Genomic DNA, 19,401 nt, shown 5'->3' with positions numbered 1-19,401 from the left:
GAAGTCAACAGAGCAATGTGAGCAGAACAGATTATCACAAGCATATCACTGATCGATCTGTGCGTGAAGCCCACTCTGCTCCTCTGGACTTGTCAGTTATGTAGGACAATAAATTCTTTTTATTTCTTTTCTTTTTTGGGGGGGAAGATTTATTTATTTATGCATACAAGAATTGGGGTACAGGCCAGAGGTGTGGGGGTGAGAGGATTTGCCAGAGACAAAATGGGGAACAGAACAGGCAGACTGACTGAAATACACTGCTGAGGGGAGCAGCAGGCAAGACAGGAGAGGTCTGCTGCGTCATATGTGGGTCACCTCCCTGGCCCAGGGTTGAACTCGTGCTGTAGAGGCTGCAGATAGCTGCATAGTGCTGAGACTTAACCCCTTATGCCACCAGAGGGCCCAATTCTTTTCATTTCTAAACTAGTGTGAGTGTGTTTTCTATTACTTGTCAGGGAAGATAACCCAAGTGGTAAAACAAAGGAGGTTCCTTGAGCAATTCTTATTCAAAGTGCTCCCAAACTTTGCAATCCTTTCTTCCCAATCATCATTGAAATGCTTCTGTCTAGCACCATGTTTTGGGCCTTCTCTAGGGTCCTGGGCCTGATCCACTGATGTCCTGGTTTGGACTCAACACTTGGGGATGACAAAGAGAGGGGCAGGGAGACTACCAACTCAGGGATTCGCGGGAGCCTCAGCTGTGGAGCCCCAAACCCAGCTTCCTTGGTGGACCGTCACTTACCTCTTGTGGAAGGCATCCTCCTCTAGGGCATCAGGAGGGATGTCACAGATCTTAACTTTGTCAAAATGGTCCTTGATGTGTGCAAATGCCATCCTGCAGCAAAGTGGAGAGAGACATGCTCTGGACGGATGACGTTGCATGACCTACACATTCATTCAATCATCCAACAGTTATTGAGCACTTGCTTCTGTCCTGGAGGATTGCAGAAATCAGGCCAGGGAGAAGAAAATAGACTCCCTCCCAAAAATATGGTAAAGAAAAGGTTAAGAAAGATAAAAAGGAAGAAAAGCTTAAAATATAGGTTGAGCTATATAAGTGTCCGGAGCATACTCAGTGTTGCGCAACACGTGCCATCAATTAAGTATCGCTTTACTGTTTCGCCTTCTGAGAAACCACAGGTTTTTCCAATTAATCAAATGAGACTGGGAGGTACGATGGGAGGAGCTACCAGGATATAAGAGGAAAACGCGGGAGAGAGGAAAGAAGAAGAAAAAGAGAGTTAAGAGGGGAACCACGAGAGAGGGGGTACTGCGAGAGGAACAGAGAGAAGGCCAGGGAAGTAAGAAAGACAGGGAAAAGTAAGACATGGAAAAGTAAGAGAAGGAAAAGGAAAAATAAAGAAGCATGCGCTAGTGTCAAGTTGTCTCAAGGCCATCATTTCATCCTCAGCCCTTCTCTTTTCGTGCCTACGAATCCCGCGGGTCGGGACATATAAGCACTACAAAGGAAAACAAAGTAGGGTGAAGGAGGAGCGTGCATTGTGGGGGATATTTTAGATAAACAGCTAAGGGAACTTGCCGCGGACCAGCACAGCGATGGACGATGAGGCCGTCTCAGGGTTGAGAGACTGCGCAGGGTGGTCAGGGATTCGATGAATAAATGACACACAGACACACTTCAAGAGAGTGAAAATCTGAGTGCGTCTTTATTAAGCTAGTGGTCAGTATATATATGTTTTTCTAAAAGCATAGGAACAGTGAACATCAAAGAGATCAGTTTGCTCATAGGCTTAGCTTAATTGACAGGGCAGTGATTTATGTCCGAAGTTACATCTGGACCTAGCCTCATTCCTAATTGGACAGGCTACAAATTCTTTCTACTGTTTTATATAATTATTTTCTAGTTGCACTAACTATCATTTTTACTCATAATTAATTGTCATGGGTGAATTTATTTTATAATGCAGTTAATATCAAAGGTACTAAAGTTAAGCACATAATAGAAAGATTATTAAACTAACAATTTTATTATAACACAGTGTTTAGTAATGTTTCATTTGCATTAGCCTAATTATTAAATTATGTATGTTTTTTAATTAGCAATCAATGACCAGAAAAAGGAAAGATTTTAGAAAGACAGTTGTAGCAGAATAAAGTTTGTGGGCCTTGAGAAAGCGAGATAAGGTTCCAGGTGGTCAGCATTTCTTTTAATCATCTTTGTGGCAGCTTCTGGTGGTCATTATTTATTGGCAGGCATTCGGCTTCTCTGCATCTTAGGGAGTTTGCTGTTCTCCCCCTGCGCGCATGGTTCCTTGCCCACGCCGGACCTCAGGGACCATGGCAACAGCCATTAGCCCTGAGGGTCACTGCAGGGGGGGGTGCAGCAGAACTTCTGACTGTTCAGGTGGAGGCCTGGAGTGTAGGGGTTGGGACATAATGACTTTTTGGCAGTCCAGGTAGTTGGAGAACAAGATCTTAAGACGGCTAAGTCAGTACAGGATGATGTTCAGAGATAACGGTGGACCAGGGTGGTCATCATAAGGCTTTCAGCTCTGACTCTGATTAGATGGAGAAACATGGATGTGTTAACATGACCCATAACCCCTGACCCATGAGAAAGGGCACAGATAGAAGTGGAGTCACCAGCTATGAAGTGCGTGCTGTTGTCCAGGTGACAGATGAGGGTGGATCAGTCCAGGCTGGTAGGACGGGAGGTGGTGAGCAGTGATCAGGTTTAAGACGTATTTTGAAGGTTGAGCCTATACGACTGGCTGGAGGATTAAATGTGAGGAAAAGAATGAAAGGCAAGAAGATGTGTGGTTTTGTTAGATGGATGGATAAAGATGGAGAAAACTGTGTTGTAGCAAGTTGGGGAGAGAAGGATTTGAGGTTCAGGCATGTGATCCTGGGATGTGCTACTGAGTAGATATTCACAGGAAGATACTGAGTAGATCCTTGAATACATGGATCTGGAATTCCAAGGACAGGAACTGCAGATATAAACTTGGGAGTATTGAAACCATGGGTGATCCCCAGAATAGTTGTGCATGTTTGACAATCTCTTGAACCTGCTCTTAGGAAGACAACATCATGTGACACTTTTCTATGAGTCCTATGATGCAATCATGTGCAGAAGAAATTGATCTTAAGCCATATTCCAAGCTGGTCAGAACCAAGAGACTACTGACACAAAACCAAGAAAACAGGAAAAAGAACAGATTAGACCACATCCAGAAGCAAGGGGTCCATCCCAAGAATCTGGAAGCCTTTTCATATATAGATCCATTGGTAACTATTTGATCAGACTTAATCAAGCCCAAAAATTTTACATTCCCAACTTTTATTTCCTTTCTACCTCCATTTCTATAAAATCATTTCTACTTTCCAGATTTGAGCCTTGCCTCCTATGTCCTTGTTGGTTGACCTCACAATTAAAAAACACTATCTTCCCCCCAAAATAGTGCTGAATTGGTTGATTTTGATGAGTGACAGGTTAGTGAGCCTATTGCTGGTTTCAGTATCATTGTAAAGACAGTGTGATATTTTAATTTATAAGAAATATTTTGTCATTCAGGTGACCAAAATACATTTCTCATATATTTGGTCTTTATCCACAGTTCCTGACAAGTGGCTCCCTGAACTTGGATTTTCTTAGTGTTGAAAGTGATAAAAACTGTCATTGTTATGTAAAGGAGGGGAGTTTGGGATGCATCTAATGAGAGGAACTAGGTTTTGCTCCTGCCTAATGACCCAAAGGACACAGAAACATTAATTCAAAAGGACACCGGCGACCCAATGTTTATAGCAGCATTATTTGCAATAGCTAAGCTATGGACACTACACAAATACCCCAAAATACATGACTGGATCAAGAAGATGTGGTACATATACACAATGGAATATTACTCAGCAATCAAAAAAGATAAACTCAGGCAATTTGCAGCAACATGGATGAACCTGGAAGGGTATTGTGCTCAGTGAAATAAGCCAGAAAAAGAAAAATACCGGATGGTCTCACTCATAGTAGGAATTTAGAAAACCTAAATAAGGGACCAGGAAAAAGACTCATTATAATAAGGTAAAAATCAAAATCAACAATCAACTACAAACCAGAGACACACTACGGGCGGTGGAGAGGAAAAGGAAGGGAGGGATTATGGTCAAAATAAGGGGGGTGGGAATTGTATGGGGAATAAAATCAAGATGAAAATGCATACATTGTGCAAAAATGAAAAATGATGTAAAAAATACATAAAATGAAAAAAAAACAATGGAAGGACTCAGGCCAGAATTCACTGGCATGAGCATATGAAAGGAAACAGAACCAGAAATCACACATTTGTGGTCTTGCAGAGTTGGGAAGAGTCAACTGTTTCCGGGTCTCACAGGAAGAAACAAGACTTGAAATGATTTCTAGAGATAAAGGGCCATTAACCAACATTCCATTAGCAAAGTTTTTCAGCTCTGTGGAAAAGCCAGATTAAGAATTCCTTCGCACTGATCTGTATTTTGAGATACTCCAAAGGTGGCTGCCTTCAAGGGTCCCTGTCACCAAGTTGGGCCTGGAGGTAGTGACCCCAGGAGCAGCTTGCTGCCTGCATGCAAATTCACTGGGCTGCAGATTCAAATGCAAACTTGGATGAAGGATGGTTCAGTGGAGGGAGCCTGGGTGAGAGCTGGGAGGATGAGTCTTCTGTTTCCTGGATCACATGGATTTCCTTGACACTCTAAACAAGTCTGGAGATGGGGAGAGTCCCCAACACGTGACATATTAAATCACGTGGATTTGCCAACCTGGGTGGATATAAGGGTTTTGAGACAGGTGTCTGTGATTTACTGAAATGTACGATAAAATGATAGGAAGAAATGTGGTGTTCTTTACAACCAAAGGCCACTGGGGCCTGTCATATCTGTTTTGCAGTTAGTACAGAAATGAAGAGGTAAGAACTGTACCAGAATTCTCCATCATCCATTGAAGGGTGACAAAGGCGCTTTTTCTCAGCAGGGTCCACATGAAGCCACTCAGGAGAACTAGGAGGAAACGAAATCAGCATGTGGGTCATGAGCTGTACTGGCCTTGGGGCGGGGGAGCACCCTTTCCTAGGAACCAGGGTGTGCAGTTATGAAAGGAATAGATCCTGGTCAGTGACTATACCATGGACCCCAGAAATGTGGCAGAGGCTTTGAGACTGGTCAGAAAGTACATTTCCAAGCGCAGCCAATGGAAGAAGGTGCTTCTCATGAGACCACCACAGGCAGGGAAACTCACTTGACCTCTGTTCTTTGTCAGCTGACACTTTGAAAAGTCATAATCATAACCTGTTTGACAAGCTTGTTTGACATTGATCTACCAAGTACTTTCTTTCTGCGACCTCCCTAGGAAGCTGGATCGTGTTCTGCCAGGGGGCCTTGCCTGGCCTCAGGTGAGCGGGTACCTACTGCCCTCCAAATTGGGAATGACACCTCTAAGGCCACTGCTTCTTTGGGACATCCTCATCCCTCCAACACACACTCACACACACACACACCCCTGTCTCCAGAAGCAGTTCACCCTTGAACAACTTGGGGTGATCAACCTCCTTTGCAGTTGAAAATCCAAATGGAACTTATTGTCAGTCCTCCTTATCCTGAGGGTTCTGCATCTGAGGATTCAGCCAAACATCATGCAAGGTTGGTTGAATCAGTGGCTACAGAACATGCTGAGAAGTAACAGATCTGAGTATAGTGAACATGTATAGTTAAAACTGTGTTGTTGAAGGATCAAGTGCAGTTCAAATGGCGCTACCACCACCTCAGCACTCTCATGGGGGGATCCATTTCCCCAGACCCCGTGGGTCTTGTCTCCTGTGGGAGGGCTCAGAGAGCCAAGTGAACTCAGAGCCTCTCTCCAGGTTGCCCCTGGTGGGGTCTGGAGAACAAAACTATGAGCCTTGATTTTTCCTTTGGGCCATTTTCTTCCAATGGCTCACACCCACATAATGGGTCCAAAGGCTAAGTTAAGCTTTCCAGCCTCCCTCTGGCACCAGGCAGAATCAGGATCTGGGATCAGGGTGGGTACAGACCCTCCCATCCCACCAAGGCTGCCTGGAGGCAGGCAGTCCCCAGCTGTGTTCCAGGAAAAACCCACTTCTCCCTCTTCACCATGTTTCTCAGGGAAAGGAAAAACTAGCCTTTGTCCTTTTAGAGACTCTCTCCCCTGAGTTAAGGGACTCTATAAAACTTAGGAGCTAAAAGCAGACTCATTCCTTTTGATTTCGTGATTTCTCTTCCTTCCTTTTCTGCCAGGAGAGGAAGGCCGAGTTCATGCCTGCTTTGATGTGGGTCTGATGTGAATCAGTCTCTGCCAAAGTCCCTTGGTTCTGAGGCGGTGGAAGGCAGGAGAGGGTGGGGGTGGCGGGAGGGAATAGTGATGAGGGACACTTCAGTGTCAGTCTCCTGCCCTCAAGCTGGAGTCTGTTAATAAAGCCACAGACAAACAGATGACTTGCGCCCCCTGGTGACTTGTCTGAGCTGAGGCCAAACATGGACTTGGCTTTAATCAAGTTCTAGATTTGTACAGACTCCCTAGAGTCCCAGGAGCTGCAGGTGGGCAGAGAGGCCAGCAAGAGCCCAAGCTGGCCAGAGCTCTGGGTGAGGAAGGAGAGAGGGAGGCGGTAGAGACAGGTCAGGGTGCATCCTGCCTGTGCACACCTGCTCCATCCCATCATCCCAGTCACAGGGGCCACCTCTCAAGGGACATGGAGGGGACACAAGCCTGAAAGGAAGACCTTTCCTATAATTGGAGCCAAATAAATAATGCTGGTCATCAGAGCAGTCGTAGTGGCTGAATTTCCTATTCCTCTTTGTCTGCCTCTTCTGGGCCACTGGGCTTCTGGCCAATGGCCAGAAAATCCTGTTCTGACCTGCTGGTAGTACTCAGGGATTCTCACACCCAAAATACTCATTGCCACCACACACATACAGACACACAGACACACACACACACACACACACACACACACACACACTTCACTGGGGCCATTCATGTGTGGAGATAAAGACCCACGTTACATGGGGATGTGAACATCCACATGGGAGGCATTATAGTCACCGACATGAATACAATCCCAGGAAGACAAAAGGCCACTCTAAGAGTCTTCCCTGACAGTCAAGATTGACTGCAAGGCGGGCCCCAAGGGATGAAGGGGAAAGAGGTGAGGTCACCCAGAAGCCAGGGGAGCACGTTAGACAAACTTCTCCTCCTTCCCAACACACCAGCCAGCCTTGCCCACTAGACCCCATGAATAGCATTAAGGTGGGCGCCAGCCAGAGAGATGCAGTGGGGACCCACCTGTCGCTCCATGGCCCATTCCACTCACTCTCGCCCCAAGGGTCCCGGACTCTGATCAGCTCAGTTTTCCGGCCTGGGAAGTTCACCTGGAAGGCAAAGGCAGCAGGGGAATGTGAAAGGATCAGTTCATGTGTGAGTTCCGGAGTGGTTCCTCTCAGCCGGGGCTGGCTTTACCGGAAGCCTCTTGACTTCTATACATTAAAAACATGTCAAAACTCATCCATTCTTAACTTGCCCTGGGAATTGTCCAGCTAAACATAGTGGCTAACGTGATATGAATCTTCAAATGAATGAGTTACTTGCTAGACTGCAAATACCCTAGAGGCTTGTTTATCTGGGGAGCCTCAGAATCCACAGAGAAAGGTGAAGAGTAATTCTCAGAAGTGCTCAGTGAGCTACTCCTGACTTTCCTTCATCCTTAGCCTCTTACTCACAGCTGAACGACAAGCATAGAAACACATGTTGGGAATTTAAACAGCAACAATAAATAAAAACCACGCCTAAGTCTTCCAAAGCCCAAATTCTCCCATTTGGGTGTCATCTGAGGATCTCTGCTGTCCACATCAATAGTTTGGAGTCAGGAAAGAAAGCCCAGCCAGCCGTCCTTACTCTGCTCTGGGGCAGGAACTGCACAGCTCACAAGGGCTTTGGAGAAAGAGAAAATAGACTCCTGCTCATCAACTAGCCAGAAATTTGAGCTCTCAGAACAGTTTCCACTGATAAAGGTATGTATGTATATGTGTATATACACAGAGGTATACATGTATATACACACACAGGTATATATGTGTATACACACATACATCACACTACACAGGACAAAACAATATCAGTGTGAATAAACTGAGTTGCCCCACTTTTTTGGATTTTATTCTATCAGAGAGTTCCAAGTTCAGATCCAACCAGCCCTGGATGTTGCTTTGTTGGTTGAATCTTGAGTTTGGAGAACCTACTATAAGGGACTTAGGCATCTGTGGATTTTGGTATTCATATGGGTGGAGAGTTGCCCTAAAACCAATACCCCACAGACATTAAAGGACAATTGCGGTTAAGCTTTTGAGGAGTCAACAGTTATGTGCAGCTAGTGCCCCTGCATCAAGGGTCCACTGTGTATCTGTATCGGTACCAATCTCCATCTATCCATATATCTCTAACTACCATGCATCCAGCCAGCCATACATCCATCAGACATCCAGCCACCCATCCATCCTATTGAGTCTTTTCTCTAGAGAACGCTATTACAGGATTGATGTGGAATTAGAGAAGAAAAGGTAAACAAAGACCAGGTTCTCGTATCTGCTACACAAGTTGGGAACTATGATGGAAGCTCATGTTGCTTTCTTCCCAGTTTTGCTGTTCTGATGCTGGCTGCCTCCTCTAGATGACACATTCTCTGAAGTCTGAAAGCAGTTTAGGCTTCAACACACTAAGGAAAAGGACGAGCATGGTCACGGCTGTCCCTGCACCCACCAGCAGGACTGCACGTCACCTACCTGATCAATTCCCGTCACAGTGTAGTAATGATTTTCATTGAGTCCAAAAGTTGTCCGGGCTTCAGACTTTGCACTACTTATGGCCTAAAACATGAAAATAGCACTGTTGGGCCCATCGTGTAAGTCACTCCCCTATCAGGTCAGACCCAGCTCTGCCTGGCTCAGCCTCTTTGCTCCCCAGGAGGAAGGGACACACAAAATGTTCCACAGGAGGCCCCTTAGCAGTGACAATGAGGCATTCCCAGCCTCTCCCCAAGATTACAAGCCCCTCATTCCCAACAAAAAGTTGACTTTCTGGCCCTAGACATAACTGTCTGATCATCCCCTCATGGGGCTGCACAGTCACATGTACGAGGAGACACTGTGTTTCACTCAGCTTCGTGTCACCAGCTTGAAAACACCAGGAGATGGGTCATTTATTAGCAAAGAACAAATTACCAAGATTAACTCAAGAGGAAACAGAAAACTTGGATAAGTTTCACAACTAGAGGAGGCAAAACTATGTGTGTGTGTACATAAAGTAGAAAAATACTGTTAAGTATCTACTGATATGTTTTTCATGATGTGTGACAGAAAAAAAGATTCCAGAAAACAGTAGGGTTTGATTTCATGAAATCAAACTTAGCCCTGCATTCCTGAGTGTGTGTGGCTATTTGTATGAGCAAAGGGCAGAGCTGAGAAGGGGACACACAGCACCACTAGGGTGGAGAAAGGGAGAGATTTGTCGGGATTGTTCTACCTGACACAGCAAGGGTGTCTGAGCTTCATAATTTGAAAGACATTAAATAGAAACTTCCTCTTTGATTAAAATGAGCAAAAACCAATACTCCCCACTCCTGGAAGTGCCAGCCCTCCTGTGTGTGCTCAGGGCACCTGTTCATGATTCTGACTCTGGCAGAGAGCTCGGAAGGGAGAGACAGGTGAGCGACTTACATAGGTGGAGCAGCCCACCAGAGAGCCCCTCTTCAAGGCCTTCTGTAGAATATCATAGAAGTTCTCTGGAGCCTTTTTGGTTGTGAAGGTCTTGGCTACACCCCCAGTTAAGTCCTTCATGGCCTCATTGGTGCTGCCCCCATCCAGTGCCTCATAGCTACCTTTCAACCTGTGAAGCCAGATTTTGGAAACGGCTGCAGGGATAAGGAAGGCCACCAAGTGGTCCCCTATCCAGAGGTTTTTCTAACCATATCAGAAACCTCCCAAGGCTTGCCCTGGCTGGGTGGCATGGAGGGAAGATGGGAAGTGGGTTGTGGGGTCTGCTTGATGCTCTGATGACACAAGAAATCTCTGTGAGATAGGCAGCCTGGTGTGGGTTACTCTGACTGAGGGTTCAAGAGCCAGACCCACCTCTTACAAGCTGAGTGTTGTGTGAACCCGCTCATGATTCAGTTTCATGATGTGCAAAGTGGGGGCACAGTTGTCATCTCCCCTCTAGGACTGCTGTGATGTTTAAATAAGTCTCTCTCTCTCTTCACAGGACCTGACCAAGAAAGAATGAGTGATGTAGATAGAGAGTTAAGGAACTTTTCCTGCCTGGCCTCAGGTACTCCCAATCACACAACTGCACACGTAGCATGTCTTTGTACATGTACACACACACATACCTGCACACAGAATGTGAATATAGACACACACTTTATGGCTGTATACTCTGCTTGAATTATAAAAGAACCTTTGTCGGTGTGTAGCAATGTTCACTATTGTTTTCATTTGCAGTTTCTTTTTTTTTTTCAAAAATTTATTTATGTATGCATACAAGAGCTGGGCTCCAGGCCAGAGATGCAGGGGGTGAGAGGATTCACCAGAGACAGAGTGGGGAACAGAACAGGCAAACTGACGAAATACACTGCCTAGGGGAGCAGTGGGCGAGTCAGGAGAGGTCTGCTGGGCCATGTGGGTCCCTCTCGTTGGCTGGGAATCGAACTCATTCTGCAGAGGCTGGGGATTGCTTCATAGTGCTGTGCTTAATCACTTGTGCCACCGGGAAGGCCCCCATTTACAGTCTCTTCATGACAAATGATGTTGAACATCTTTCTATGAGCTAATTTGCCTTCTTTTTAGGAAACCTATTCTGCACTCTTCTCCTTGAGGCAAAGGTTTCAAATCCTACCAACTGACTCAAGCCTTTTGCACAGCTTGGGGTGGGGGCAGGTGAGGGGTCCCCTCTTCTGAGCTCCTGGAGAATGAAACCACACCCAACCCAGCCCCAAGCAGAGAAGCTGACCCGAGAGGAGGGGTCCCTGATGGTAGGACTCCTTGAAGGACTGGGTTGCCCCCTCCAGGCCTGGAAAGCATCCCCTTTGCTCACCCCAAGCCTATCAGTGGCACCGAGGGTGTTTATGCAGACCAGGTGGGCAGGTGGGCAAAGGAGCACCTTTGGTACTTTCATGGTTTAATCTCATCCTGCTGATTTGAGGATGAATTGAGCCTCAGTTTACCTTCACTTTATTTGGCCACTTACATACCCACTTGGAGGTAGAAGCATGGCCTTCCTCCCTGCTTCCTGTCTCTGAGGACGGATTTCCACAGCTTGAAGATCCAGGTTGAGCCCAAGGGGATCCCGTGGGAGCTCTGCTATCATGGCTGCTGCTGACTAGCTGGTGGGCTGGAAACCGACATTGCCAGAGGAACTCCGGCCACTCGGGTGATTAGAAATGACTGTCAAGATTCTACTTAGCCGGGTTCCTAGGTTAGTGACATCCAGAGACAGAAAGTAGCAGGGTGGTGGATGAGGGCCGGGAATGGGGGAGGGGGTGTAGTGTTGAATGGTGCAGAGTTTGAGTCTGGCAGGATGAAGCTGTGTGGGTGATGGTTGCCTAACAATGTGAATGAACTTAATGCCGCTGAAATATACAGTTAAACATGGTTAAAACAGTCAATGCACAATTTCAAAAGTTTTAAAGGAGAATTCCAAAGTGGGGAAAGTGACATCTCAGTCTCCACAGGCCAGGAGCCCTGAGGCTTTTGCCCTGGCTGTGCTGGCGGGGATGTTGCCCAGAATTCATCCCTGCACTCTGGCTGCTGCCAAAGGCAGGATCCACATGCAGGGGCGGAAAGGGATGTGCGTCGCCACGTGTCTGAGGATGGGCACAGCTAGACCCCGACAGCAAGCTGCCGCAGCCATTCCTGTTCCACCTCAGCCCTGACTGGGCCCCAGGCGGGTGGCCCTGCCGCCCCACACGTGCCATCCCAGAGCCTCAGTGTCCCTCTCCACGGCTGTGCCCTGAAAAGGACCCAGGAGGGAGACTGTCCTCCCTGGGACAGGGGCCTGCCCGCTTGGGCGACACTCACTTGGCATAGGCTTTCTCCAGCAGGGCGCCCCAGAACTTGTTGTTGTCGGCCGAGTGGAGGTAGATCAAGCCGTCGCTGGAGGTGGGCAGCCGGTCATCAATCACCACGTCTAGCCACTCGCTGTGTTGCCAGAACTGTCACCCGGGGCAGAGACAGGTTGCACGGTTGAGTCTCACAGGAGGTCCAGCACCCCTTTGTCCACATTATCACTTTGCTTTTTCTCCCTCAGATCTGGAGGAAACTCTCACGTGGGTTCTGCTATGGGCTCAGCTGTGCTTTGTCCACGGAGCCACGTGCGGAGCATCCCACCCGCCCCTGACCTGGGTTCAAAGACCCTGCACAGCCCCCTCAGAGCCGGGGTGGACACTCCAGGGCTCTCCGACCAGTTCTTTCTCAAGAGGAAAAGGGTCCCATGATGACCAGCAGCTGCAGAAACACCTGACATCACACTGCGCCCCAGTGAGGTAAGTTCACTTACCCGGAAATGGAAGATCCCAGCATAACCAGAACCAAAGTTTTGGTCCTGGGGGACCACTCTGGCCAGTGCATTCTCGTTGAGCGTCAGGGAGGCAATGGTGGCTGACAGCCCGCAGTCACCTGTAAGTGAAAAGTCCTCAATCGCAGGTCTTACTGCTAGTTTGTGGTAATCAGGACAACTCTATGGCCAAGGGAGATGTGGGGCATTCCAGATGTGACCACGTTTTTTCCTGTATCTTAAAATAAGGGAAGGTTGCCAGCAAATCTCTCCCCTCTGCCTCCCTTCCCAGCTCTCCTGCCCACTTGCCACAGACAGCCCTTGTCTTGGCAGTGGTAAAATTCATGGCCACGTGGGTGTCACTGTGCTCTACTGCACGTCAGCTCCATGGAAGGCCAGGAGGCCAGGGCTTTAAAAGTTAGTGTCAGCAGGCCAGGGTGAGTGACGTCTCATGCCTGCTTGGCCTGTGGCACTTGGGATGAGCTCGGAGGGAGCACTTTTCTGGGGCTCACGCCTCCCCAGGCTAGACTGAGCTTTGTCGTAGGTAATAATAGCCACATGGGCATCATCTACTTTCACTTATCTTGCATTTTCAAGATTTGTAGACTGATTTGCTGGTTTCCCCAACTATAACCTTCAAGTTAGGCCCCATTCAGAGGAAAACACAAAAGTGAGTGCTAACATCAAGCAGTGTTTTAAGCTTGCACTGTACAGACTCCCACATGCGTTCATGTGCTCATACTGAGTATGGGGCGAACACCTCATCTGTAGCTATCAGAGCTCTAGCTGCTGCCTGTGAAAGATGTCTGAGCAGGCAATGGGAATTACCTACTTAACCAACAGGACTTCCCCATTTAGCCCAAATCGATTTGCTTGTAGTCGATAATACCACTTGAATTCACTGGAACTCAAATGTGGCTTCCTGGGAGTTGACATTTCTGGAAATTTCTTTGTATCACTGGATTTCGGACACTGTCACACAACCCTTTTTTGGTCATTGCCAGAGACTATTTAGCCAGAAATGTGCTCAGCTTTTGAGGAGAGAGATTTAGATGCTATTTACATAATTGAAAATAAGAGAAAAACCCCCAAAAGAGATGAAAATTACTTATCACAGTTGAGTCTGTGCCAATGGATAGGTTTGGCCACCTCAAGCACGATGCTGGGTGAGGATGCCCTCAAAGTTCAGTTTATCGGGTGAATGCATGCTGGTGGCCACTGATAGGGAGGGGCAACGATGGTGTTGGTGATAGTCAAGTGCTTATTTGGGGGGCTGGTTCACAGCTGTCCATTTTATTGTTTTCCTTTTTTCACATGTTTATTTTTTGCATAAAAGTGGGTTATAGGCCAGATGTGGAGTGAGGAGATGATTCACGAGGGACAGAGAGGGGAAAAAAATAGGTGGATTTACTGAAATACACTGCTAAGGGCAGCCGTGCTAGACGGAAGAGGTCTGCTGCACCATATGTGGGTTAGCTCCCTGGCGGGGAATTGAACTCAGGCCATACCAGTAATACTACTGAGACTCATCCCCTAGGCCACCAGGGAGGCCCTCCTTCATTCATATGTTATTTAATTTTTAAAGGTTTATTTATTTATACAAGCACTGGGTACAGTCAGAAGCACGGGAGGGTGAGAGAAATCACCAGAGCCAGAGAAGGGAACAGAACAGGCAGACTGACAAATGCACTGCTGAGGGGAGCAGTGCACGGCAGGGGAGGTCTGTCGCGCCATGTGGGACCCTCACCCGGTGGCCAGGGATGGAACTGGCGATGCAGAGGCTGTGGGCAGCTTGCAGCCTAGCGATCAACCACTGTGCCACCAGGGGAGGCCCCTCATTCATATGTTATATACAATATTCAGATGTAGAAAAAGTGCCACAAAATAATATTTATCATCAACTTCAACTAAAGTTGTAATTTCAAAATAGTTTTATACCAAACTGACAAATTAAAACTTTGGAAAAAACAAAGGAGTCCCATCAACGATTTTCTAGTGAATGATAATCCCTGGGAAAGAGAATCACCAGGGGGGTGTGTGGAGGGGTGGGTGAGGGGAGAGGGGGAAGAGTGGGGTTGACAACCGAGAGGGAGATGTTGAAGAGAACAGGGAGAACCTCTTAGGGGGGCTAAACCTCAGAAAATGAAGACCAACCTGAACACTTTTTTTTTTTGAAAAGCCAAGGTTATATTTAGAATGTATAATTCCATGTATCCACCATGTCTGTGTCTCTATGTCTATCATCTACCTACCTACCTCCCTGTCCATCATCTGTTTATCTTGTCATGATTCATGTGTCTGTCTGTCTGTCTGTGCATCAATCATCTATCATCATTCTAGGTGTGACTTTTGAGTTCTGGGAGGGAAACTCAGCCACTTGTCATGAAGCTCCCGGCATGTCCCACTTCATCCGTCAGACCACAGTGGTGACCTCAGCTGTGGGGAACTCAGTGTCTGCTCCCGCTCACAGTAGTTTGCTCTCTTGGTTCATTCCTCTGGGGGTTGAGGTGGTCCTTAAAGCATGAACCCCAGAGGCAGTGTGGCAAACTGGTTAAGAGGAATTGGGGCCCTGACTCTGCATATCTATCATGTCTGTGACTTTGGATAATTTACTTTGCCTTCCTCAACTTGGGTTTCTCTGTAAAATTGGGAGCGTGGTTGGGAAAACAAAGTGAGGCAATGAGTGCTAAGGGGAGGCCTAGCAGAAGACGACCGAGCTAATGTTCTGATGGAGCCAGCAGGCAGGCAGCGCCTCCAGGTCTATCTGTTCTCTGAAAACTGGTGGGGAGCAGAGCACCAGGGATGTGAGTCCTCTGGCTCCCATTCAGCAGAGCAGGAGGCCAACTGGGGAGGAGGGGGAAGCAGAAGATGGGAGCAGTCATGTTCCCCAATCCCTGTGCAGGGAGTTGCTGGGACCTGTGCTGCTTCTGCCTTGGCGGCAGCTCAGACCCCCAGGAGCAGTCTGTCCAACCACCAGCTCTCCGTGCGCGACCCTCTCACTCACCAAGATCCCCTTGGCAGATGTCAGTCCTGGTGGCCCCTCCGAGCATGAATTCTGGGTTTTTCACTATTTCCTGGAAGAATGAGGGCATCGTCAGTGAGGCCTGGCCCTCCCGCCCCTTCCTGGCTGGCTCTCCTTTCTTGCAGCAGAACACTTCATTCCTGTTGCATGCTTGTCCCGTGGAGGGACAAGCAAAGGGACAGCCCAGCCTCGTGGTGGGATGCGCTAGTCACATCACTTGGCCCCTACATCCCTTCTGCCTACATGCCGGTCAGTGTAGGAGCCTCTTCTCTGCTTGGGGAACTTGTTCTCACGCTCAGGGACCCTCCTTAGGAGGCTTTCATCCCCACCAAGCACACTTGGTGTCTTCTTTCCAACTCATACTGTTTTAATGAAACCATCGGTGCTGTTGTTGCCTGTGACGCCCCCTTCAGAGCCCGTCTTCTGTGAGGCTGGCACTGGCTTGCCTGTGAGAACCCCATTGCTTCCTTGGCTTCCTACACCATGCCCAGCATTCTGAGTGATGTTCACAGTGTGTTGTGGTGGCGGGACAAGGGGAGGCTGTGGTAGGACGAGGCCTTTGGGGGGATCCATGCCTCGTTGCTACGCAGTGCTGACCCCAGAGAGGGCACTGAGCAGGGGAGGGCATGAGGCCTGCAGGCGGTAGCGGGGTGGCCTGATGGGCTAAGAGTGGAAGCAGGGAGGCCAGCAGGGGGGAAGGAAGTAACTAGAACTTCTCAGGAGAAAGCCAGAGGCACTCAGTGATAGCCTTGTCAGGTTTAGGAAAATACTAGACGACCAGAAGCTTTTAGACATGATTCAGGTGGACTGGTAAATAGGTCAGTACACACACACACACACACACACACACACTCACACACACACACACAGCCTTCATCAGGACATAGCAATAAAGAGCTTACCACTGTATAAACAACTCATGTGTTCCTTGAATTCTGCCCTGAAGTTCCAGAATCGTGTGTGTGTTTTAAGTAGACAGGCTGTGTATTTAACACATCTTCATTATTTTCATGAAAGGAGACAGCATGAAGGCAGACATGGGGCACCCAGTGCCTTTCAGAAAGTGGGATGCAGAGCAAATGATGGTGATGCCAGTAACCGCAGCAGGGCGCCGTGTCTACCGTGGGCACTAGTGTCTCAGCTTCACAGGGAGGAGACTGAGGTGGGGGAGTCAGTGGTGTAACTGGTGTGACCACAGTCCCTGGACAGATGGGTGCAGGGTCTCACCTGCATCCCGGCCCTCTCTGCACTCTGTTCCTTGCCATCCCAGCCCACCCCTGGGGGCTCTCCCAGGCGGGTCCCCACGAGGGACTGCAGCCAGGACCACCATGTCAGAGGCTGAGCCCTGACTAACCCAGCACAGGAAATATTGACTCCTTGTCCCAGGCAGCAGCTCATGGCCCTGGGACCATCACCTCCAATTGTTAGGGGTGGGGGGCATGGACACTGGCTCATGGGTACTGCGGGAAGGGAAAACAGGATGTGTTGGGCAGCCCCTTGCTTCCTATGCACCCCCATCATGGAGACACTGCACGCTTGCTTCCTGAGCCCCCGTCCACACTGAGCACCCTGGGCTCTGAGCAGAAGCTGCTGAGCACTTTACATACATCACCCAGGTGAACACCCTCCTGGAGTGGGGGCTGGGGCTGCCCCCCACCCTGTCCCCTTGGGTGGGAACCTGTTGCCTGGAACTGGCCCAACTCATCCTGAATAGCCGTGACCTCCACTCCCTGACTACCAAGACACTGTGAGACTCGAGTCCTGACCTCCATGGGAGTGAGACTGCTGGGGGCTGGATGCAGCCGATGCCCTGGAGTCCCCCTTAGGGCACCCCCTGCCCTGCCAGCTGTTGTGTGCCCCCTGCATCATTCCCAGCCATCACTCTGCATGGCCTCCCCTGGGAAGCCGGCCTGGAATTGGTTTGTGCTCTGCCTCCCCTCCTGCTCCCTCTTCTCCTGCTGTCCTCCCCTGGGTTCTTGGATCCTCCTTGCAAGCCCCCTGCCTGCCACCCCACCTTCTGGCTGCACTCACCCCTGGCCGTTTCCACAAGACGGGGCTCTCGGGCTCCTCGCTGGGAAAGAGAGAGTTGCTGTTGGCCGGGAAGTCTGCGTCCTCAAACAGCGTGCCCTTCTGCAGGCACTCCTGCCTCAACTGTTCGAAGCTCTGGCCTGAGGAATGGATGATGCGAGCGTCCTTGGGAGCTGGGGCCTGGTAGAGGGAAGGCATGGCTGCTGGCTGCTCCCCAACAGGCAGGTGGCTTGGGGTCTGGAATGGGTAGGCAGTTGCAAGATATGTGGGCCAGTCAAGAGGGAACCAGCTCAGGGGTTCCTGGACTGAGTGGCTCTTGGTCTAATGGTTTGCCTGGGAATTTCCCTGTCAGGGCAGATGGGGGGATGGGGCACACCCTGATGGTAAACTGCAGAGAGAGCCCTCCTCCCTCTAGGGACTCTGCAGACCCATGGGGGAGCTGAGGGGCGGGGCCCATTCTGGGCAAGGCAGTACCCAGCACCCTCTGCCTAATGCTCTGAGGAGACCCGCGGGAGCTGGAGGATGCGGGATGAGGAAGGAGCGCCAGGAGCCACATGGGTCCAGGAGGTGGCAGGCAGTGTTCGCTGGTCAGGAAGAGCTCTGCGGGAACTGGGATCCTATCTTCAAGTTGACAACTGTCGTCTGTAGTGGGCGGTGGTGAGTCATTGAGGTACCTAGTATGTGATCAGGGCTCACACAGCCCTCACACGCCACCTAATGTGACATAGAGCAGGGGCAACTTCACTGCAGAGAGCCAGATATGCTTATCTGCTCTGCCCATGCACTCCCAGGTGTGCACCCTCGCCTGCCCCAGCGCCCCCCCGCGGGCAGGGCCCAGGTGATGGCCACAGGGGCCATGGCGCCTGAGCAGGAGCGGCTGCCTGTACCCCTGACTCCTGCTCACTCAGCCCCACGAAGGCGCGTGCCCTGGATCTGCTCAGGGCTTCGCTCCACGAAGGGTCGAGGTGTCTTGTCTTTGTTTGGGGAGAGGCCTTGGGAAAGTGACTGACGCTCCGGTGACTGCAGGAGACTTTCCCAGCAACTCAGGTGCCCCCGTATCACTCTCAGAGCCCGCCCCACCAATAGTGACCCTCCCTGCAGCACCCCGCATGTTCTCATCACAACCCTCCATTTTGCATTTAACCAGAATATTCCAGGGACCCAGCACATCGCCCCCCAAATAAACCATGTTAGTTCCCATGTTAGAATCCAATCCCCGGCCCATTTCAACTAGCAACGGCTCTCCAACTGGGCGATATCGTCTTCTTCCATCTGATCGACTTTTCTCTTTTGCAACTGGTCCTGTCCCTGTTCCTCGTTTTCACAAGCACGATGGGTTCAGTGTGTGCCCCTGTAGGGATCTTTTCTTTTCATTTTAAAAAAAGATTTATTTATATGTGTATCCAAGCATTGGGGTGTAGACAAGGTGTGCGGGTGAGGGTGTTGGTGGGAGGGAGGTAGGATTCACCAGAGAGAGTGGGAGGGGAACAGTGCCTCAGGGGCCCTAGCTGCCCTCTCCACGAACCAAAAAAAGTCCCCATAGGCGCCTTTTCCCTAGACCAAGTGTCTGAATTAGAAATGATAAATAAAATACTTAGAAAATTACGGCTGTCTGTGTCTCTGGAAGACATCAAAGAGTCCTCAGCCTACAGCCTCGTATTAACAAAACAATTGCCTGAACAGAGATCAATTTTGCCTGGCTGGAGGCAAATTGAGAGATGCAAAACCAAAAGTAAATGAAAAAATAGCCTGCAATATTAGGGAAAGTGATCAGAATTCTTCAGATGATGAAATTATTTTTCAA

At 49.1% G+C, this 19,401-nt stretch overlaps 2 protein-coding genes across 2 annotated transcripts in view; both read right to left on the bottom strand.

Moving 5' to 3' along the window:
• Window positions 1-19,401, bottom strand: part of LOC311183687 (calpain-9-like) — a gene marked incomplete at both ends in the record, with an annotated part of 157,990 nt that overhangs the window by 57,388 nt on the left and 81,201 nt on the right.
• On the bottom strand, window positions 676-17,795 carry LOC311183589 (calpain-9-like; the record flags this gene model as incomplete). The annotated part of the gene is given in 10 exon segments (XM_084253140.1): window positions 676-738; window positions 742-835; window positions 4,915-4,992; window positions 7,292-7,377; window positions 8,785-8,868; window positions 9,718-9,886; window positions 12,073-12,206; window positions 12,551-12,669; window positions 15,552-15,621; window positions 17,601-17,795. Coding segments are annotated over 10 exon segments (1,092 nt in total).

This window comes from Talpa europaea (genome assembly GCF_964194135.1).
Source record: "Talpa europaea genome assembly, chromosome: 14".
In the NCBI taxonomy this organism is placed as follows: Eukaryota; Metazoa; Chordata; class Mammalia; order Eulipotyphla; family Talpidae; genus Talpa; species Talpa europaea.
Note: the sequence above shows the minus strand (reverse complement) of the source record. Positions and strands in the feature narration are given on the sequence as shown.